The sequence below is a fragment of the Mytilus trossulus genome, chromosome 4 (assembly GCF_036588685.1).
Source record: "Mytilus trossulus isolate FHL-02 chromosome 4, PNRI_Mtr1.1.1.hap1, whole genome shotgun sequence".
NCBI classification, from domain to species: Eukaryota; Metazoa; Mollusca; class Bivalvia; order Mytilida; family Mytilidae; genus Mytilus; species Mytilus trossulus.
In genome coordinates this window covers 36,575,863-36,600,152 of record NC_086376.1, presented here as the reverse complement: position 1 = coordinate 36,600,152, position 24,290 = coordinate 36,575,863, and the positions used below count along the sequence as shown (strand labels likewise).

Below are 24,290 nucleotides of genomic sequence, written 5' to 3'. Positions count from 1 at the left end.
AAAACTCTAATTTGGCATTAAAATTAGAAAGATCATATCCCAAGAAACATGTGTATTAAGTTTCAAGTTGATTGGACTTAAACTTCTGACTGTCATAAAAAAGTACCTTGACCAAAACTTTAAACTGAGGCAGGATAGTAGGATGAACAAAAAGACGCACAGACTGAAAAACATAATGCCACTTTACTATCAGAGGTGGGACATAAAAACCTTTGTATACAAAATAAATTTAAGTCAACCGATAAAATCCTCTTTATGCCAAATTTTGTTTTCTAAACAAAAATTTTCTAAAATTTATGCTGATTTGTTTTTTGGACATTTTACGACCTTTACTTCTTTTTCATACTTACTTTTGGTCATACATAAAGGCATAAGAAGTCTATTGTTGTTCAGGATCTGATTGGAAGGGTTCGTCAAATCTATTTCAGTCACTCCTTCTGGTAAAATACACCCTAAACAACCTGTCAAAATTATTTGAATAATATACTGTAGATTTATAAACTATTTTGTGCAGTTATTAATGTTATCATGGTAATAAATGAAAAAGGAAAAAAAAAAAAAAGTTTTGCAATTTTAGGAAGAGGAAGAAAATTCTAATTTGATATAAGCGTACCCTTTAAACTAATATGTATGTGTTACAATATTTTTAAATACATGACGGAAGAAAACTCTAATTTGATGAAAGCGTACCCTTTAAACTAATATGTATGTGTTACGACATGTTGCAACTAACAATTAAGTAAAACTATGTTGTCGATATCTTATATGGTGTTTTAAAAGAGGTGAAAATAAGCTAAAATCCAAATTAAGAAATGACCTTGACCTTTGACCTTGACCCTATTTTCTTTTTTTTTGAGCCAAGGACCTTAAATCAAAAGACCCTAGGTCTCTATCACTTTTGGTTTACCAATTACAATTACATTTTAATTATTTTAAATACAAAAGTGGAAATAATTCTCATATAAAGTTTCCGGACCGCTTCGGTCAAAATATTTTTTTTGATCCTAAGGATATAACGAGCAAATTGGTGAAATACAGACCTGCCAACTTTTGAAAATCTCCATGGGGGATTTAGCGCGCGACAAGATTTTAAAGGGTTACAATTTTAGCGACTTTTCTGTGAGCATTGTTTTTTACTCCTAAAATAGTATAAGTTCTCTTCTTTTTTCTTTTGGTATACTAATGATGAGCTTGTAGGCCTTGGTTACTTTTATTTGCATTATTCTTGTACTATTAAATTATAAAATTGACAAAATAACTAAGGAAGAGAGAAAATGGCATTGAAAATAAAAGATTCCAAGTAGAGACCCCCCCCCCTTTTCCCCCCTCTAAAGACCTTCTCATCTATGAACCTTGACTCAAAGCACCTAAAACTACATGTCCTAAAGTAAGAAGGATGAAGACATATTTTGATTTAGTCTTACTCATGGTCTTTATATCAGTATCAATGAGAAAATGGATTAAATTTGAGTTATCTTTCTTTGTATTCAGAGGTGGTCTTACCTGCGGAGGCTTATACAGTAACACAGTAGAAGTGTATACAAAATGGCGTCGATTTTAGATCAACCAGGCCTTCCTAACTTCCGGATAGGCGCCATATTGGAAAAAACTGGACATACTCAGAGAGGTAGGTCGTCAATTTGAAATGTTGAATTAAGAAAATCTAGCAAACCAATTTTGTTTTGGATTAGTGCATATTGTACTGTGAGTTAAAAATTTATAAGTTATCATATTTTTATAAACAAAATTATTATGGTTATTGAGAAAAAGTTCAGGATTGCCAAGAATGTTGCGAAAACACATGTCTGATAAAACCAAGTCTTGGTTTTATGAATTTTTGACAATTGTTCGTTTTTGGATAAGAAATTTCTTTAAATTAAAGGTCCGATAAAAGTTTAATATGTTTTTGAATGTTTATATGGCAACAACATTGCAAATCGGATGCAAATTATGCATTTTGACGCACATGTTATGCCGCTTCATTGTTATGCAAATGAGCGACTATAACCGGTTGTTTGTGTACTTTTAACACACATGATGTATCATTGAAAACGTGCAGGCATTGTATGGTATGAATATTTCAATATATCTGTAATTTAAACTTTAATTGCTCAATTCAATACATTAATTAATTGTTACATGTACTTTGACAGAGAGTTGTCTCATTGACAATCAATCGTATGTGCCATCCTTTTCTTCTTATTTATCTGTATATATTTTTAATACACACACATTTATATTATATGTATAATAATTTGAATTCAAACAAGTATCAGATTTTGTTCAGTTTCATTTCATTGGACTAGGGAGGACACAATTTAGAACAATTACTCTCAACTCAAAAGGGGGGGCACTACCTATACAGAAGGTGAAATATGCTGCTGGAAAACATGAAGGTCATCTTTTCAAGCTTGAAAAATATGTGTGGATAGGTCTGGAAAACTATAAGAAATATATGATTACATCATTAAAGTTACAATAATTTCTTCGTCTCTCATCCTTCTTGGTGTTACAAGCTGTTTTTTCAATCTCTTTTTACACATTGGTATTCTACTTTTTTATTGCAGAGCAAAAATATTGACAGGAAACCCAAACAATATAGGAAAAGGTTACATTTTCACCTATATCTGTATTCATCATGTTGCAAAACAATATATATCCATGTCAGATTGGTGAAGTTATTTCACTCAAGTATGGGTCCTTTAGCTACCCTACACTATGATATTTATTTATTCTTTGATTGATCCAGTACTTTATAGTCATGTCCATATTCATATTTTGTCTTCGTATAATTTCAGTCAGTGGAAATACTAGACACAACATCCTAGCTGGTTTTCCAATTTGTCCTACAGACTATGAAAACACTGCTGTAGTTCTTTGATTCTTTGATAACTTGTACATGTTGTTGTGATGTAACAAATCACTTTTCATAAACTACATGTACAAAATGAAAGAAAGAAGGTAAGTTATTAAAGTTATACTCAAATAGTTCTTCATTTTTTGGGTCAAAGGCGACAGGACACCCTGCCACTTTTTAAGAACATCAACGATTATTTCAATTTAATTTTTTAGATTGAAATGATTTTGTAAAATTTATATATTTATGATAATTTGATAAAGCTTAGAAAAATGTAAGGGTTTTGTTTTAAACTTTTTTTTTTATAATTGCAATAAAATGAGAAGTGTTATTGTCTTAAAGACTTTAGACATTTATATATAGTTCACATTTAAATTGTTCTTTTAAATTGCATATTGTTATTTTTTTCTTTAAAATAGATTTGCTTTTTGCTTCATGTACAACGTACATTATCTTTCAGGTTAAAATGCAGAACTGGTGAAAATGAAGGTTATAATTGTGATCTACATATTGATTAATTTGAAGCAGAATTTGTTCTTAAGAGTGAAATAAAATAAAACAGTGTGTTTTAGAAAGATGTTCCACTATTACCAAAACAACAAAAATATTCATTGTTTGACTGAGAGATAAAGTGTAAATAAAGAGTACTAGACACTTAATTTTCTTTTTCTATTGAATTTTTTTAGTAGCTATATACAGCTATATTACCTCCAATTAGACCTATATTTATTTAACCCTGTTTCCAAATTATTTAAAATCTTTGGTAATCTTATTCAATTAGGTGGTCTTGAGATATTGGTCTATGTATCTAGTGCTGACAGTTCTTGTTGTTTTTTTTGTTTGACTTTTAAGATACATGGTCCTAGACTCTTTGCTATAGGATATACTAATAATACCGTATTGATGTAGATATCCCTGTCACATTGATCATTATGGTGTCTTTAAAGGTAGTGTTATTTGTTGGTGTATAATCAGGATCCCAACACATCTAACAAGAATGTGTCCTCAGTACACGAATGCCCCACTCGTTCTATCATTTTTTATGTTCAGTGGACCATGACATTGGGATAAAAACTCTAATTTGGCATTAAAATTAGAAAGATCATATCATAGGGAACATGTGTACTAATTTTGAAGTTGATTGGACTTCAACTTCATCAAAAACTACCTTGACCAAAAACTTTAACCTGAAGCGGGACAGACGAACGGACGCACAGACCAGAAAACATAATGCCCCTCTACTATCGTAGGTGGGGCATAAAAATGCAAGTGTCAAACAAAATAAAACTCAATATGACCAAAAGCAAACAGAGTTTCAAACTACTTACTTAGAACAAAGTCATACAGAATGAGAATGTGGTGGGCTTACACATACTGTACATGCAAATTCTCCTGTAACTTGTGACGGTGTAACAGCTTAACATTTAAGAACAAACAGTTGAACACAGAAATATGAAAATATGTGGTAAGATTGCTAATGATTGAAAAAGACAACTCTCAACCAGAGACCAAATGCATCTACTGAAAAATGACTCATAAATTGTGTCCCTGCATGCAAAAGGTCTCTAGTCAATAAACCCTGAATATGGGCTGGCCTAAAAAAAAACTCCATGACTTTTAGTATAAGATGTGCTTCAGTAAATACAACCCGATGCATATCTAGAATTTGTAAAAGTGGTTTGTGGAGGGGTCCCAAAGCTAGACGAATTTATGAGTGAAACCTGCAAAAATCTTGACTGACCCTAAATGAAGCTTAATGAGAGGGGTGCGAGCACCCTAACTACCAAGTTTTATCCAGCTTCTGACAACTGCATTCCAAATATTATGGACATACGATTTATGGTTACATTGCTGACTGCATCTTACGGTTCATACCTAGCTGTTTCTTTTGTCACAGCTTCTAATCGTCATAGTTAAAAAAAAAATCATCAAAGATCTGCAATCCAGATTTATAAATATGCAAATTATAGAATTAAGCAGACAATATATATCAACCAAATTTGTCACTATAAATTGGGTTAGATCCGCCTATCCTGATTCAGTGAACAATACTTAAGATAAAGAAGCCAACTTGCATAAAAACTATATATATTTTGGATCCGCCACTGAACCAGGGGCGGATTTACGTGGGGGCGTGGCGGGCGTGCGCCCCCCCTAAAATTTGCAAAGTATGGGTTGTCTTCAACTTGTTTCAGTATCAGAAGAGACCATTCCTTCTTAACATTCAAAGTATATAAAACAGTCAGTTTAACCAGGGACTTTCTATACTAAGTAACAGAATCAACTGATCTACAATTTATTCAAGTTCTATAAATATTATATACTTCAAAGGAAGGTGTCTGATTGAAAAATGAAAAAACATGTTTAAGCAGTTAAATTACAAACAATTGTTACATTGTTTTTGCCGTTTTATAATCAATTTCTTTGATAATCGAAGTGGCGAATTATGTATACCGTAAATACGTGCATGGCCGTATCCCCACAAAATAAAAATAACTTCGTAAATGTATCTCATTCTGATTTTAGTGGTTTGTGGCGAACACAGTATATGTATATATTAAGTCTGGCACGACCTCCGAAAATCCAAAAAGTTAAAACATAATTAAAGGACAATTGGAAATCACGGCGAAAAGTGGAAATTTTCGTTTGCGAAATCTAATACTAGTATCTAGTATTGGTCATGTGAGCTGATGTGATCTGTCTTGTCTCACTTTGCTTCCGTCGATCCACCCGTCTATCTGTCAACTCTTTACATTTCCATCGTCCTAACCAAGTTTGTCGATGATGGTGTTATGGAGTGTTAAAGTAATTCTTAAGTGAACCGATTTCATTTCACATAATTTAAACCATGTTGAATGGCTAAGTGACATTGACGATCTGCAAACAAGGGCTTCGTATTTTTGTGATGTTTCTGTTTATCACAATTACCAGCACCAATGTCTTTCAGGGATAATTATGACCTTATATTGATTATTTTAGAAGTGCTGGTGTCTTCAGTGTAGATTGGTCTGCACACTCAGTTTACATAGGAACACAGAATCAAAATAAAATGTTCGCATGATCTTCAGCTTCTGTTTTGGGTTGCAGCTTTATAAACTCTATCATAGATATGCAGAATGAATCTCTTACATGTAGTATGTAAGTTATTGGTGTTAGGAGTTTGTTGAAGATTTTTCAAGTTTGTAAGAGACCTTAAGCTTGTCATCATAACTGAGAGGTTTTTCGCGGAACAGGAACATATATTGTTTTACATCTGTCCGTCTATGATACTATAGTGATTGTAAATTGTTGTCAGGTTGGATTTAGGTGGTTTCTACTTGAAACTTTAATTTCTTGCTGACTGTACCTCACAATAGTTCGAAATACCTACATTGCACCCCTTTAGAAGAATATTTTTAAAAAAATAACCTCCAAAATTTTTGCCTCGCTCCGCTTTTTTTTTTGTTAATAACAAATCTTTAAAAATTGTAACTCAGTTTAAGCCAAATCAATGCTTACACGAGGATACCGCAAGTGTTATACATGATATCCAAAATCAAAATTATGCAAGTGAAAGCACCGACAGTTTTTCCTCCGGTGAAAAAATGCGTTCTGGATTTGTTACAGAATTAAACTGGTTTAAAAAAAACATTTTATGTAAATTTCTTGCTGAAATATAAATTCATTTTTAATTACTTTTACTCGATTAATGAAATTTGTATATATATCGGTAGACTAATTTAAACGAATAAAACAAATTTAAATTATTTTTTCAAGTATTCCCCCCCCCCTTTTCTATAGTTTTCATAATACACGTAGAAAACACTTTGATTGAGTACATTCGTGTGCTAAGACGTGTTTGTTATCATATTTTGGGAGTGTAGAAGAAGACCCCAAATAACCGGTCAAGGGTTCATACACTTATCAAAATAAAAACACGAAAAAACTTTCAGCCAATCGAACTAGCAGGATAATGTATCGGTATGTTCGGACTGTATTCTTATTTGTTATGTAAAATCTAGATATTTCCGAAATAAAGCCGCCATTGTCTGATTATCATCTGAAGCGAGTTAGGCTCCCCTCTCTATGATTTCCCCTGGATCAACAGACACACGATGTCTGGTTTCAAAAATTAAACAAATTTCAAGATAAACGATGTTTTCTTGAGAGTTCTTTACAGTTCTCATCTTTCAATTAATTATGATTTTGCTGTGGAACTACGGTAAATGTTGCAAATTGTGCTTGTATGATAAATTGATTAAAATTGAAAGGCTGTTTGACCAAATTTATACAAATTAATTTTGAGGATTGTTACGACCCATTAGGTAATCTGATTACATACAACCACTAATTATGACACCTGTTGTGACTGTTAATTAGCGTAGGGTCATTAACTTGTCATAATATGTCCCCAGGTAGAATGATTGATTTTTTAAAATTGATCAGAAAAACTTCAAAATCGGTAAACAATATTTTTTCGAGTATATTTGTTGAAAATCGGGATTTTGACTAATTTTACAATCCCGATATCGGGATTCGGGTTGAGGGGTAAAAATCAGGATGATACCGCGAAAATCGGGATAGTTGGCAGGTCTGGAAATAATTTTGTCGTAATATTATATGCCAAAAATCTAAGCGACATCTTGCGAAACAAAAAAGCACCGTCAGAAAAAAATAATAATCAGAAGAAGAAAACCAATAGGTCTTACCACAGAAAAGTGGAAAGACCTAATAAAATATGAAATAAATAATCTTGTTCACTTTGAGTCGAACTAATAAATGCACGTTAAATAAAATATAGAAAAAAAATATAATTTCAAATTGGTTCACATTATTTCAATAAAACAGATACTACATCTATCATGCACTTTCTGTAAAAGATGATTTTTCAAAAGTTTTATATTTAATATTTACCAGAAAAATCCTTAGCTTCTGCAAACATGAAAGTACTAGCTCTCAGAAATTCTGATGTTAACTTCCTCTCCACACCTGGAATTGATAGAAAAAGAATTTTGGTATATGTAAATATATAATAAATATAGGAAGATGGGGTATGAGTGCCAATGAGACAACTCTCCATTGAAGTCACAATTTATAAAAGTAAACCATTATAGGTCAAGGTATGGTCTTCAACACAGAGCCTAAGCTCACACCTAACAGCAAGCTATAAAGGGCCCCAAAATTACTAGTGTAAAACCATTCAAACGGGAAAACCAATATAACAGTCTAATCTATATAAAAAATTTGTAAAGGTTCCGTGGAACCCAGTGTCTCGCCTCCTTTTGCTGAAAATCGCAGGCTCAACAAAAATGAGGAAAAAAATCAATAAAAATATTCCTCTTGATACTATCTTTTGATTGTAAGAAGCTTCTGTTCAAGTTTGGTAAAAATCCAGGATAGTTTATGAATCTAATACATGTAAATGCTTTAAAAACTTTAACTGCAGACTGTATGTAATGTTAACTGGAAGAAAAAGTTCATTTATAAGTAAAATACAGATACACAGGTACAAAATATTAACAAAATTTCCTTCTAGATACTAGCTTTTGATCATAAACAAGCTTCTGTCCAAGTTTGGTACAAATTAAAAAAAGTATGAGAAAGTTATTAATTTTTTTTTTAATTTAACCACAGAGTGAATGTTATGTTTCCCAGCAGAAAAACTAAGTCCATTTATAAGTAAAATACAGAAAAAATGGAATTTTATTTTTACAAAATTTACTTCTGGATACTATCTTTTGATCATAAACAAGCTTCTGTCCAAGTCTGGTACAAACCCAGGATTGTTTAAGAAAGTTATAAAAATTTTAAAAACTTTAACCACAGAGTGAATGTAATGTTTCCCAGCAGAACAAAAACTAAGTCCATTTATAAGTAAAATACGGAAAAAATGAAATTTTATTTAAAAACATATTTCTGAATACTATCTTATGATCATAAACAAGCTTCTGTCCAAGTTTGGTAGAAATCCAGTATAGTTTACGAAAGTTATTAAAATTTCAAAAACTTTAACCACAGAGTGAATACTTGTGGACACCGCCGCCACCAATGACGGAATGAAGGATCGCTTAGTCTCGCTGTTTCGACAATAGTCGAAGGCTCGACAAAAATGAGAAACGAGAAACACTTATGAACCACATAAACAAACGACAACCTCTGAACATCAGATTCCTGACTTAGGACAGGTGCAAACAATTGCAGCGGGATTAAACATTTTAATGGTACCAAACCTTTTCCCTTTTCTGAAACAGTAGTATAACATCACAACATAGAAAGACACACTATAAAATATCAATTGGAATGACTTAAGGTGGTACCTAACACTACAGGGAGATAACTCTGTAAAATCAGCTAAACGTTTTAATTACGTTGTGTTTTAAGGGAATATTAAGCTTCTCAATGATCAAAATATGTGTTTGTCAAATTGCTATTTAACCAGTGTAATTTTTCTGATAAAACGGTTGGTTCAAATTTTTTGAAATTTTCATATTTTTGTCAAAGGGTCAAAGTAAATACTTTGTCAAAATTTTATGAAAATTAAACCAGCCAAATTAATTTTAGTGAAGGTGTTAGGTACCTTAACTCAAATATGTGCTGTTTTAATCATGTTTTTTAAAATCTATCGTTATCCCCTTTTTGTCAATCTCCAAATCTCTCCTGCCTATTCAAATGAGAGGGGCAGTAAATAAACAAATCTCAAAATCTCTCCTGCCTATTCAAATGAGAGGGGTAGTAAATAAACAATCAGTTAGAAAGAATGAGTTTCAAATGGGATCAAAGACAAAACATGTCTTTTAGAGAGTATACTTTCAGTCTTTGCAATGGTAGGATTTTCAAATATTTTTCATACCAACCCCTCACAAGATTTTATACTCTTACAGCGAAAGGCAACAGATTTGAAATAACAAATATAATTGACTGGTCTAGGGAAAACAATTTATTTCATTAAATGGATCATTAACTTAAATCTTATGACTGATCTTTTCCAATGTAACTTACAATTTATAAATGTTCCATAGATTTTAGTTCCTACATAAATCAAACATTTATAATGTGGAGAGAAGGGAAGTGGGTCGTAGCCCTTGGCTAGCGAAGATGAAAGAACCCTTCCTGTCAAACATTACCCTTTTAAACTACATAATTAAATGCTGAATATGACAACTGATTGAAGATTTATAAACTTTGTGATGCATCTTTTAAAAATGATGAAAGAAGAAAACTGCACTTAGACATGACGCAATAAGGCATTCACTGACATAAAAAAAAAAAAGGTGATATTTTTTTATATTATGGAAAATTATTATTTTAGTCTTGCTTTGTGATTTCAACTGTAAAATACAGATAACTTTCATTTCATTGGGAACTGAATGTTAATTGAACATTTAACAAATGACTGAAACTGTATCCAGTTTTAACACAGTCCTGATTTTCAATGAAAAACACCTCTTCTCCAGGGAATCAGAATAAATAAATGAATAAAACTTACATGATGGAAGGCTCATTTCACAGCAACTTGTTTCTGTTTGAGATGATCTATCTTGAAAATCCTATAAATAAAATATCAAAATTTACCTACTGTCTAGAAACATACCTTGAATTTATTTAAGACTAAGAATTTTCTCTATTTAGGTTTTTGTTTTTGTTTTTCTGGTAATTTGACAATATCGAAAATCCTATCAATGCTTTTCACAACAATTTGAACTATAATTCATCAATTTACATTACAGTTAAAAGATTTCGTGAACAAAATATTATGATGAAATTCCTCACAATTGTACTCCATTAAATTTTAAAAATTAAAATTCTTAAATGGACAGCGAAATGTTTTTATAGGGTACATTTTGTAGGGAAAATATGTATTTATCTATATTGTGTGTACTTACGACATAATGATTTGAAGAGATCATTATATTCCCTGGATCATTGGCTGTGACAGCTATTTGTATAAATGGTCCTTGTAGTTCCCAGGAGTATATAACTCTTCCATTCTGATGGATCTCAAACAGCTAATAATAAAGAAAACAGTTTAAATAGTAGACAATACTAATTTATTGACAACAAGGTATATTTTTTATATGATTTTCCTATCTATGGTTCTTGAATGTGATTGGCCGATTAGAATTTTTGTCCTTTGTTTACATTTTCAATAAACTGTGTTGCCGAAATTTCATAACCTATATAAACACTAGGTCAATTTCACTGTGATTTATTCATGCACAAAGCACATGTATAGAAAAGACAACTTCAGAAAACAGAGGTAATAATATGTTAAGACCAATATATCAAGAATTTAGCTCTTGCATATATCTGCCAATATGACAGTAATGCCTATGTAACAGAAACATTTTATATATCTGTATACCTTATACTCACAGTATTAAGACATATAACATTGTATAGCTGTATATAAAATTCTGTAAAGAGACTAATATAATAACATGGTATATTGAATTCTGTTTGTATGCAGACTTTTGTGTTTTTCATGGCATAAATACATATGCGATATAGAATTCTGTATCCAGACTTACATCAAAGCGTGGTATATGTAATTCTATTATGTATCCAGAATGACATTCAAGTGGTCTCTCTTTCTTGGTGTCCTTGACCTGTTGCTCCTTACCAGAGATGGCGATCTTCTCTATTTTACCTTCAAGTGTCTGGTAACGAATCATTTCCACCGAGTTACCATCTCTGCAAAAAAAAAAATTTTTTTTTAAATATTCATAAGAATGCATTATTAGGTCAATTATCAAGAATGAGAATACTAACATACAAAAAAATTTGTAAGGGTTCTTTGGAATCCAGTGTCTCGCCTACTTTTGCTGATATTCGCAGGCTCAAGAAAAATGAGGAAAAAAATTATTAAAAATATTCCTCTCAATACTATCTCTCGATTGTAAGAAGCTTCTGTCCAAGTTTGGTAAAAATTCAGGATATTTTTTTTAATTTTAATTGCAGACTGTATGTCATATATTAACTGGAAGAAAAACTGAGTCCATTTGTAAATAATATATGGATAAACAGGTCCATCTATATGTAAAAAAACAATAAATAGGTTTTAAAAAAAAATATTTCTGGATACTATTTTGTGATCATAAACAAGCTTCGGTCCAAGTTTGGTAGAAATCCAGGATAGTTTAAAAAAGTAATTAAAATTTCAAAAACTTTAACCACAGAGTGAATATTTGTGGCCCCCTCTGCTGCCGCCAAAATGAAGACAAAAAGTACCTGACATATTATGAAGATTTTTCTCTTTAACCCAGCTACATCATAGTTACAAAGTAGTGGTGGATCCAGGAAGGGTTTGAGGGGTTAGGAACCCCTTCATTTTGTTCTTTAAATGATCAATGCTTTTGAATGGGTACATATGGTTGGATACCCCCCTCCCCCTTTTTTTATCCTGGGTTGGAACCCCCCTTATAAATATGGCCAAAAAGGTTAAAGATTTTTTAACGAAATAAAATAATTAAGTGAATTTCTAATGAATGTTTGCAATTATATATTTAAACATTTCATAACTAGAGAGTCTCAGAAAATAATCATATTTACTCGATACTGGTGAGCTCAATTTTGTAATTAATTCCTCTAAGCAAAACAATCTTAATATGGCTGAAGGCTTCATATGACATATCACTTCGGAAGATATATTCCAAGTTGTTGCCTCCATAGCTTATGATGCTTCCTGTTACATTCAATTTATCTATATTTGTGTCTCTTGTCATTCTGAAGCTGGGCTGTACTGTTGATACAGCTTTCTGAAAAATATATCAAAACACCCATAATCATGTGAAAAAACATAAGTTTTTAAATCGTCATTTTCTTATAAAGGAAAAGTCTATTACAGAAAAGCAAAATCTAGTCTTATTGGGTCACTCTCTTCCCTATCACTGTAGAAATACTTATGCATTTTAAGGATGAGCTTATGTGAAATTTTAAAAAAAGCAAGATAATTGAAAAAATAAGTCAGAAGAGCATTAGTTAAGAGTCAAAATAAGCTAAAAATATATGTTTATAATGGAGCTCCTTTTTGAGATATCTTTTTATTTTCCTAAAAATGGTAGGAAAAGGCTGACTCAGATTTTTCCCTTATAAATATTTACTTCGGTATTAATTGGGTCTGAAATTGAAAGAGAAGAAATATTATGAACTTGTTTAAGTTTTGTTTAATGACTTTTTATGAGCTTTTGAAGACTTTATAAAAAGAAAAAAATTACCCAGTGTATTGAAGGAAAAAAAACACATATTATGTATTGCTTTGTTTTTGATCAATATGTATTCCTTAATTATTTGCGAAAAAGTAATAATATATTTTTTCTAGATAGTTTTTCTTTTCCGGAAAAGTGAGATATTTATTTGCAGAAATGTAAACTTTTTTTTCTAGAAATGTAACTTTTTTTCCTGAAAAAAGTAATGCCAATTTGCAGAAACGTAAAACGCAGGAAGAAATAAAAAATTTTACATAAGAAAATGTTGGCACCAAAAATATTGCCAGCAGCAGTATTTTGTCGCCAGATGAAATAAAAATCGCAAATTGCGACATTGACGACACACAGCACGGTCCCTGATACTTACACCAATAGTATTGACACAGGTAGAGCACATTCCACAAGTTTTACACAACGGAGCATATTCTTTACAACCACACTCACTATAAAATAAATCAAAAAGATTTGTTTACATAGTTATCTGGTGTAATCAATGTACCTAAGGGAAACAATCTAATGTGAAGTCACCTTTGCAGCAGTTGCAATCTGGACAATTTTTTAAGTCTAAAGAACTGCCATTTTTTGTAAAACTATATGCAGTGTAACTTGCCAAATCTGACACCTGAGTATTCCAACATCCTGCTTTAACCAAAACATTTTCATGGTCCCAAAATAAGCCTATCCTTGAAGAAAAAAACCTGAGTATTCCCAAACCCTGCTTAATCTGACATTTGTTGCGGTACCCCAGTGTGTCAGGTAATACACATTACGCTGTACCAATAATTTAATACATATTCTTTCAGTATTAAAGATGAGTACAGAATCAAGTGATGTCTGATTTATTTACAATTCTATAAAATATATTTGCCACTTTATTTTTTCAGAAAGTAACCCATCAAATATATGAGGAACAAACTTACTTTCTGTATTTGTAAGTAAAACTTACTTTCTATATCTGTAAGTAGACAGATTGTGTTCACATTCAAAACTTTTAGTCACACAATTGTCACACTGATAACATCTGGTTCCTTGTTCCATTTCCAGTGTTGCATGATTGGGTACCAGTTTCTGGACACTGTCACACATATCTGAAATATGTCAATTTTCAGTAAAAAGAAAAATTACTCTATGCATTAATCTTTTTTTGACAAGTTTTAAAAATGTTTATCATATTAAACTTGAAAGGAGAAGGTTCACAAAGGATAAAATTGGCTCTTAATTTTTAATGTTTTTTAAATCGGGCAAAACAATTACAAATTTTATATAGAAATACTTTTGATAATACTTTTAAGACTTTTAATATAAAACTTTTTTGGAACCTTCCTTTAAAATTTTTGCAGCCATGATCCCTTAAATATATGTTCCAGACCGTATGAGTATTTGGACCGTACGCGTACGGTCTGGACCGTGTTCGTACTTTTTCAAAATACGCATACGGTCAAACCGTACGCGTACGGTCTGACAAATATTAAGAAGTTGCTCAAGTTTATGAGATACAAATGGATATGGCAGATCAACATAACTTATATCTGAAATTAATATAAAAAGTTCAATAGCCATGATAGTAATTGAAATAAAAACTTTTCTTATCATAACTATTAAAAAAAGTAACGCTTATTTAATCTGTTAATCTGTATTTAGCATGTTGGTAATTCATTCATTGCAGCCAAGTATGCTCATTGAAATTGAAGATATCAGAAGTAAACATAGAGTGGAAGAACAATAGTTTTAGAATATTTAGGAACTTTCCCTTAACAAGAGGCTCTCAAGAGCCTGAATCGCTCACCTTAATTTTTTTGGTTAAATCTCTCATCAATGATTATTTTGGCTATTCAATTTATTTAAATGTTCTTTGAATCGTCCTATTTTCTTCAAAAGCAAAAAAAAAATCATTTTCTCCTATGTTCTATTTTAGCCATAGGAGCTATGTTTCTTGACATACAAGGAAATGAAATATAAAATTTATACTAGATACTCTGAAACTCATTTAGCCTAAGTTTGGCTGAAATTGATACAGCAGTTTCAAAGGAGAAGATTTTTTAAAGTAAGTCCAAATTGTGAAAAAAGTCTTTAAAGGGCAATAACTCCTAAAGGGGTCAATTGACAATTTTGGTCAAATTGACTTATTTGTAGATCTTACTTTGCTTAACATTTTTGCTATTAACAGTTTATCTGTATCTATAATAATATTCAAGATAATAACCAAAAACTGCAAAATTTCTTTAAAATCATCAATTCAGGGGCATTATACCTGAAAAACCAGTTACCCAGATCGGCTGAAAATTTCAGGACAGGTTGACCTTGACCTAATAAATACTTTAACTTCTTGTCTTATTTGCTCTAAATGCTGGAGTTTTTGAGATATAAGCTAAAACTGCATTTTACCCTGTGTTCTATTTTTAGCCATGACGGCCATGTTTTTTGACGAAATAAAAAATAAAGCACAAACTTTATTTTATACACCCTACTGATCATTCAGTTGAAGTTTGGTTGAATTTGGTTGAGTAGTTTTAGAGGAGAAGATTTTTTAAAGTTTTCAAATATGATGAACAAATTGTGAAAAATTGTCATTAAGGGGTCAATTGACAATTTCGGTTATATTAACTTATTTGTAGATCTTACTTTGCTGATCATTTTTGCTGTTTACAGTTTATCTTTATCTATAATAATATTCAAGATAATGACCAAAAACTGCAAAATTTCTTTAAAATTACCAATTAAGCGGCAGCAAACCAACAATAGTTTGTTTGATTCATCTGAAAATTTCAGGGCTGATAGATCTTGACCTAATGAACATTTTTACCCCATGTCAGATTTGCTCTAAATGCTTTCATTTTTGAGATATAAGCCAAAAACTGCATTTGACCCTATGTTCTATTTTAAGTAACGGTGGCCATGTTTTTTGACGGATCAAAAATCGAAGCACACACTTTGTGCAGGATAATCTAAGGAACAATCATATTAAGTTTCATTCAAATCCATTCATTAGTTTCAGAGGAGAAGATGTTTGAAAAATTGTTAACGACGACGACGGACGCCTAGTGATGAGAAAAGCTCACATGGCCTTTTAGGCCAGGTGAGCTAAAAATGCATATATAGAGGAACATGCATGAACAAAACATGTTAATGTAAAAAAAAATATGACATTCTTTGTGGAAGCCAGTGTCACCTTGAGAAACAAAATAGAACTCACGAATAAATATTCATCTAACTGTAATAATAACAATTTGTATAAAGAAAAATACATGCAGATTTTGATAAATGTTTGTTTTATACATTTAACCCATATGATTCCAAAACATGTATGGTCAGCTGGACCGTACGCGTATAGTCGGACCATATGAGTATACGTATACGGTCCGGACCATACGCGTACAGTCCAAATCCTTGTATGGTCTGGAACATATACCGGTACATTATTTGAATTTCGGTCAATTTTGGTCAATTTTGTTCAAAATTTTAATTGTTTTTGGCATAATCAACCTTGGCCGCCATCCACAATCCAAAGATTTTTTGGAATGATGAATTCTATATTACATTTGTAATCTTTTGTTTACAAAATATTTTGGATTTTAGGTGGCGGCCAAATTTTTCCTACAGCTTTTAGGTCTGAAAAATGCCCCAAATCATCATAATTTGACAAAATGTGCAAAATGGGCCTAATTTGGATAGTACATGTATTATGTACTTTTATGAAAAGAACTGATTTATTGAGCATTAATACTTTTGAAATAGACCTATTTACGAACCAATTTGTGAACATTTTGGGCCATAAGTGAACCATGTCCTTTAACTTCTTGAACAAGTGATATGAATTTTATAATTTATCCATTAGGCATGATTTCTTTTTTAGAATGTACATCTGGAATAAACCATTTGGGACAATACCCCTAATGCGCCTTGAAATGAGGAACACAAAAGTCACGTGTAAACAAAAAATCTCTGTGTAGTGATATTTGACACATTTCTATGATAAACAAATAACTGAGCTGAACCATTAGTGTTAATTTAGAAAATAAGGGAACACAGAATAAATGTGTAAAAACCATGGAGCTATGAAATGTGTTCAAAGTATTAAAATTTCAAAGAACTTATTGTGTTAAAATTGGGATTTTTTACCATGAGGAGCGACATCGCAAAAGGATACTCGGGGTTTGCTAAATTACGGAAAAATGAATCACACTTCGTACCCCGAAAATTTAACCACATATGTAAAAATGTCTCAGCTTCGAAACAAGCCATCATACATATACAAGTTTACGATATGGGCTGAGCAACAGAAGAAAACGTTACCATTACGGCCTATGGAATAACAATTGCGCATATTGCCCCATTTGCAAATGTGGAGCACATGCATGACAGATGAGTCCCAGACTGTTCTATTGAATGATGGCTGGATGGGGTGTTGTAATTTCCTTTTTCTAGTATCTTCAATGATGATTCTCTCATGCAAATGTACACACTATTTTTATTTTATTTAACTTACATGGTCTTTCTCGGACTCCAGCAAACCATTCTAATGCATCTGTTCGGTCAAATTTATTCTTCTCGTCATAGTAAAAATATTCTCCCTAAAATTGATATAGAATCTAGTTTGCATCTTGAAAAATTTGAAAACTCAATAATTTCTGAATTAACAATATCCATTAACAGATAATTTCCTAATTTGCAGAAATGTGTCACGCTTAGACCCCAATGAGACCCACATTAGGGTATATCTAAACTCTATATAGATATTTTCCCGCTGATAATCATTTTATGTTTTTGTCAGTATTTAAAAAAAAAGACTGAAATAAACTATAAGATATTGAATGGAATATGACATTTCTTAAAGTGAAAGGACATTGAAAGCATGATCTTACTGTGAAATAGATATTATCATTCATCAATACACTTTCAAACACAGTGGTTATGCCCCTTAGACCCTTCCAAACCATCCTGTCTGCTTCAAGATATGTTTCATCACCTGGCTTAGCTTTGGAATGAAGTTTGCCTTCTATCAGCACTCCTGGGTAGTCACCTTGTCATCAAAAGAAAAAAAATCAGGTTTTAGTAATAACTAAGAAATGAAACCAAAACTGTGATACTATAAATAAAATTTTGACGTTCTTAATTATAAGTAGAAAATGTGCTACACATCTTATAAGTGCAAATCCTCAATTCTTTTTTTTTATATTTTTCAACTGCACACTCAAACTGCTACATTCCAATGCACTGTATCCTGTCTATATTCTTCAGTGGATTGTTCCTTATTTTACTTATTCAAATCAAATTCCACGTTACTGTTTTTTGTATTTCCATATATAGCTTTGATTTAAACTGGTGCAAATTTAAATAACATAAGTGTTTGTTCTAAGGATTTATTTGTCATACTTTTTTTCAATTAAAAAAAAAATAAAAATTAAATATAATACCACTCCTAATAATTTCCAACATATAAGTAATTGGTCCTTGCTGCATTATAATACCATCTTTCCAAATCAGGCATATTTTGGCAACTTTCACAAAATGGCTGAAAATGAAAGACATTCCAGGTAACTTTTGAAATCATTTAGGTGTCGTCTGCCATCTTGAATTGAAAAATAGCAGAAAACAATAATTCAAGATCATTAATGAAATAGTATGTTTCAGAGTTAACTTTCACCACACCTTTATATATTATGTTCCTAAATTCCTAAAGGATAAAAAAATTAACATATGACCGACAATAACTTATTTTACTGAGAGAAAATTCTGTTTGACACATATGTTTTGACACAAATGTAAAAAAATTCTATAATCAATAATAAAAAAAAAAAATATAAATAATAAAAATAAAAATAAAAAGATATGATGTAAATTTTCATAGAATAGTAAACAAACAATAAAAGTTTTACAAAAGTAAAAATTTATGTAAATTGGATATCAGGTCAACTGTAGCCTACCTTATAACACTAGGTAACAGTTCATCAGGTAAAACTGGTACCCTGTATTTTCTACCAGAATAAAGCTGATCTATAAGCTTCCCATCCCAGAAATGTTCCTATAAAATATAAGAAACAGAAATTTTATCAAAGTGATTATTATTTGTATTTCTTTATTATACATGTTCTTTAAGCAAGTTTAATTTATGGATACCAAATTTTATTTGTATTTACTTTATGTGTTGACATTTAGACAAACTCATTCATGGTACATGTAATATGATTATGTGTTGAATAAGTAATGAGTGAATGTGTGAGAAGTTTTGAGTATATTTTTTTTGTTTTATTCATTCAATTAGAAAAAAAACTGCAAAAACAAAATAACAAAAGAAGCAGCAACAAAATAAAAAAATTTTCATTGATAAATTGACTTAAATGAACATATAAAATATGTCATAACTTCCTGACTTAATATTGATTTGACTTTTATAATGTTATCAACAATTGATAAACTATATAAAAATAAGGAAATGTGGTATGATTGCATTTATATTATAGTGTGGTAAGTGAGGCACCTCATGGGGTTGTCAAAGCAACCGTATAATAACAAATGTTTGGTCAATTTAATTACATACTAGCTAGTAATCAACAATTATTTTTCTAAACTAGATAATCAAATAATCAAAAATACAATCCTAGATAATCAAATAATAAAATAAAAATGCAATATTTTCTCAAGTAATTGAATAGTAGTGATAACTACCAAGTAATCTCATAAAAAAAAAATCCATGAGGAGGCTAGAAGGTACATGTGGTTCCTTACAGTTGGTAAATGTGGTTTCTCTGGTAGATTCTCACTGACAACATAGACTGTTGGATCCTTGATAACTGGATGTTTGTGAACAATGGGTAACTTCACAATTGTATAGTTCTCTTCCAAAACCTTGATAAATATATCATTCTGAAAAAATAAAAAAATAACTTCAATTTATACATCCATTAAAAATTCAATTTCAAGATAGACATTTGATAAATAGTTGCTTAACAATGTTATTCAGGATTATTATATGTTAAATATTGTAATTACAATTTACTTTTTTTGTACAAGACAAACATGTTTAGGTAATATTTTCAATCCCTTGGCCCTTATTATCCTAACAAATCTTTATGCATGTCTCTATGACGATCAAACCAGGAGGACAAATCGTAGAAAGAACATGAAGACAAATATGATAGTTACATGAGCCTGAGTTGTTTGTTTATCTGAAATATTTTGGGAAATCAATCTTTAAGTATTAAATTTTTTTTTTTTTTAACAAAATTAAATGTCAACCAGATGGCCTAGCTTTATACGACCGCAGAGGTTGAACCCTGAACGGTTGGGGCAAGTATGGACACAACATTCAAGCTGGATTCCGCTCTAAATTTGGATTGTGATTAAATAGTTGACACAGCATAGGTTTCTGACACAGAATGAATGTATTCAAATGAACTTAAAATTTTTGTTTTCTCTTAGAGCAATTCACTATGCTGTTGAATATTAATCCTCTCATAAAAATGTTTGAAGAAATTTTCTTTTTATTTATGAAATTTCAAATGAGAAAAATTTATTCCAATTTTTTATTCACATCCCCCTTTCCCTTTTTCCAAAACTAATTTCAATTAAAATATTCTAATGGAGTTTGCAACAATTACTACTCATTTAAATACATGATGTAAAAAAACTGCTTGTTATCACTGAATGGTAAAGATTATTTAAATTTATCAGTTGGTAGTAAAAAGTGAATATACATTGTATATTGTAATATAATAACAAAGATTTAAGTTGATTCTGGACAAAGAAAGATAACTCCAATTAAAAAAAATTCTTGCAGATATTTCTTGCTTACTATACTGGACAAAGAAAGATAACTCTTAATTAAAAAAAAATTGCTATTTCACAATATTGTGAAATTAGATATTTCTTGCCATTGCACAATACTGTGCAATTGAAAAGACTTGCTATTGCACAATACTTCATATAATAATTTTAGATCCTGATTTGGACCAACTTGAAAACTGGGCCCATAATCATAAATCTAAGTACATGTTTAGATTCAGCATATCAAAGAGGCCCAAGAATTTAATTTTTGTTAAAATCAAACTTAGTTTAATTTTGGACCCTTTGCACTTTAATTTAGACCAATTTTAAAACTGGACCAAAAATTAAGAATCTACATACACAGTTAGATTTGGCATATAAAAGAACCCCAATTATTCAATTTTTGATGAAATCAAACAATGTTTAATTTTGAACCCTTTGCACTTTAATTTAGACCAATTTTAAAACTGGACCAAAAATTAAGAATCTACATACACAGTTAGATTTGGCATATCAAAGAACCCCAATTATTCAATTTTTGATGAAATCAAACAATGTTTAATTTTGGACCCCGATTTGGGCCAACTTGAAAACTGAGCCAATAATCAAAAATCTAAGTACATTTTTAGATTCAGCATATCAAAGAACCCCAAGGTTTCAATTTTTGTTAAAATCAAACTAAGTTTTATTTTGGACCCTTTGGACCTTAATGTAGACCAATTTGAAAACGGGACCAAAAATTAAGAATCTACATACACAGTTAGATTCGGCATATTAAAGAACCCCAATTATTCAATTTTGATGAAATCAAACAAAGTTTAATTTTGGACCCTTTGGGCCCCTTTTTCCTTAACTGTTGGGACCAAAACTTCCAAAAGCAATACCAACCTTCCTTTTATAGTCTGATAAACCTTGTGTTTAAATTTCATAGATTTCTATTTACTTATACTAACGCTATGGTGCGAAAACCAAGAAAAATGCTTATTTGGGTCCCTTTTTGGCCCCCAATTCCTAAACTGTTGGGACCGAAACTCCCAAAATCAATACCAACCTTCCTTTTGTGGTCATAAACATTGTGTTTAAATTTCATTGATTTCTATTTACTTTAACTAAAGTTATTGTGCGAAAACCAAGAATAATGCTTATTTGGGCCCTTTTTTGGCCCCTAATTCCTAAACTGTTGAAAATAAAACTCCCAAAATCAATCCCTACCTTTATTTTGTGGTTATAAACCTTGTGTCAAAATTTCATATATTTCTATTAACTTAAACTAAAGGTATAGTGCGAAAACCAAGAAAATGCTTATTTGGGCCCTTTTTGGCCCCTAATTCCTAAAATGTAGGGACCAAAACTCCCAAAATCAATACCAGCCTTCCTTTTATGGTCATAAACCTTGTGTTAAAATTTCATTGATTTCTATTCACTTTTACTAAAGTTAGAGTGCGAAAACTAAAAGTATTTGGACGACGACGACGACGACGCCAACGTGATAGCAATATACGACGAAAATTTTTTCAAAATTTGCGGTCGTATAAAAACTGAAATTCAGGTCAAAGTTTGAAGATCACTGTCCAGCAGATTATCTATCTTTAAAATTTGATCTTTGTTGGTTTCATGAAAATTCAACAGAACATATTGGTAACAGAGACTTCTACTGTAAAAGACTATATCATGATAAACTTAATTAGTTTGATATTACTGTACCTCCTCTTGTGTGCCCACTAAGAAATCATGTATATCTTGTCTTGAGAAACATGGATAAGTTAAACCAAGACCAGCTACTGGTGCTTTTTTGACAGGATTCAGTAATTTAGTTGATGATTTGTTACAGAAATCACTGCCTGCTAGTAAATCTATAAAACATGGTTTGTTTTTCATCTTAGGAAAGTATATTGATTCACCCTGCAATGAAAATGATATAAACAGCTTTTTGTTATCATCTTATGAAATAATTAAATCCTCGTTTTATGATTTTTTTTGTGTTTTTTTTAACTCTACTTTTAAGCACTTCTTTTAAGCTACTTCATGAAGGTTAGTTTTTACTGGTGGTGGAAGGCAGAGTCCCTGTAGAAATCAATCGACCTTCAATAGGAAAACTGACATTTGAAAATATTACATTGTCATTTTATGAAATTATTGCATTGTCATTTTAGAATACAGCAATGTAACCAGTAATGAAAACAATACAATATAGGATTTTTTTGTTTTTTTTAGAACATATTACCTTACAAGATTATACTGAAAATTACATATGGACATATATGACATAATATCAGAATTAGTTTCCAACCACTGTTTTCAGTGAAACTCAATTGACATTAAATCAGAACTTGTATCCATTGTCTGTTTTCTGTATAATGCTTTCAGTTTAATGCAATATGATACATTATTACATAGCAATAAAATATTTCTCATAGAGTGTGATTTTAAACAACTTTGTAAATCTACTTTTTATCTTACCCTTAGATGCCTCAGTTCAAAAAGCTTATCTAGTTCTCTGTACGGTCCTCCTGCTCGTGAGTTCATGTTGAATTTCATAGAATCTGAACTTGTTTTGAGAATTTCTATCAAGTGTCCAAGTCGTATTTTTGATTTCCCAAATGTTTTTTGCACCCAATCAGGTAACATTGAGTGATATGTATTCCCATGCCACGGAAAAATTGTTCTCAGTGATGTTATTGCCTTATTGAGAATTTTCAGTGTTGTTGAATTGCTCTTTCCACCAGACTAGAAAGAAAAAATACAATAGACTATTATATAACAAGGAAACTCCTAACGTAACCACTTAAAATGTTTAATAATTGTGTAACTAAGCCAATGGTCAGGGAGCAAAAACTCAAATTTAGTGTCAATGAAAAAATTTGTATACCTTAAGATCAATAAGCATAAATTCAGTTTACCATTAGGTAAACTTAAGATTTTGAAAACTACCAGGAAGTAAAATGACAAACAAAGCAACGTGATTTTACTGTTCTCATTTGAGTGTTGTAAATCAACTTATTTTTCACGCTGGGACAAATTAGGTGAATGCGTCAAATCAACATCTTCTCTTATCATGCTTATATGCACTAAAAAAGTTAAAATATCTCACACAACGAAATCTGCTGAAAAAAGTTAATTGTCATTACATTGCCAACAACAAAATATTCAGAATGAATATTATTCTGATGAACAACCTGCATAACAGGGACTTAGAAAGTATTGTATAGCTAATTGCTAGTAATAGGTATGTATCTGTGTGATTGCTAAACAGAAGAATCTTAATGAGTGGGGAGGAGTGTAATGTTTGTTTCTGAATGTTCTTTACCATGTCAACATCCCAAACACATTTATAAGGACTGTCTTTGTTCTTTTGAATCTGATGTATACTCTCTATTAAATTCAGAGCTTTTACTAAGTTTTGTTGGTGTGGAAAAGTGAAGTCCATGTACAAATCAGCTCTGAAAAAGAAATAAGGGTAAATTAAAAGTTTTTAATAGCACAAT

The 24,290-nt window shown here is 31.0% G+C and overlaps 1 protein-coding gene and 1 long non-coding RNA gene across 2 annotated transcripts in view; one reads left to right on the top strand and one right to left on the bottom strand.

Moving 5' to 3' along the window:
• Positions 1 to 24,290, bottom strand: part of LOC134715226 (uncharacterized) — an 86,522-nt gene that overhangs the window by 38,580 nt on the left and 23,652 nt on the right. The window contains exons 13-28 of the mRNA XM_063577270.1: positions 24,113 to 24,245; positions 23,266 to 23,532; positions 22,510 to 22,707; positions 19,768 to 19,905; positions 18,966 to 19,063; positions 18,456 to 18,553; positions 17,904 to 18,061; positions 17,528 to 17,612; positions 13,988 to 14,129; positions 13,409 to 13,484; positions 12,386 to 12,591; positions 11,365 to 11,527; positions 10,720 to 10,842; positions 10,323 to 10,383; positions 7,751 to 7,825; positions 351 to 461 (exon numbers count right to left, since the gene is read on the bottom strand). Of these exons, the coding sequence (XP_063433340.1) occupies positions 351 to 461; positions 7,751 to 7,825; positions 10,323 to 10,383; positions 10,720 to 10,842; positions 11,365 to 11,527; positions 12,386 to 12,591; positions 13,409 to 13,484; positions 13,988 to 14,129; positions 17,528 to 17,612; positions 17,904 to 18,061; positions 18,456 to 18,553; positions 18,966 to 19,063; positions 19,768 to 19,905; positions 22,510 to 22,707; positions 23,266 to 23,532; positions 24,113 to 24,245 (2,132 nt within the window). The remainder of the gene's footprint in view (positions 1 to 350; positions 462 to 7,750; positions 7,826 to 10,322; positions 10,384 to 10,719; positions 10,843 to 11,364; positions 11,528 to 12,385; positions 12,592 to 13,408; positions 13,485 to 13,987; positions 14,130 to 17,527; positions 17,613 to 17,903; positions 18,062 to 18,455; positions 18,554 to 18,965; positions 19,064 to 19,767; positions 19,906 to 22,509; positions 22,708 to 23,265; positions 23,533 to 24,112; positions 24,246 to 24,290) is intronic.
• Positions 1,558 to 3,502, top strand: LOC134713887 (uncharacterized). Its single transcript, XR_010106408.1, has 3 exons — positions 1,558 to 1,627; positions 2,799 to 2,961; positions 3,318 to 3,502. It is a non-coding gene; the product is annotated as an uncharacterized LOC134713887 (long non-coding RNA).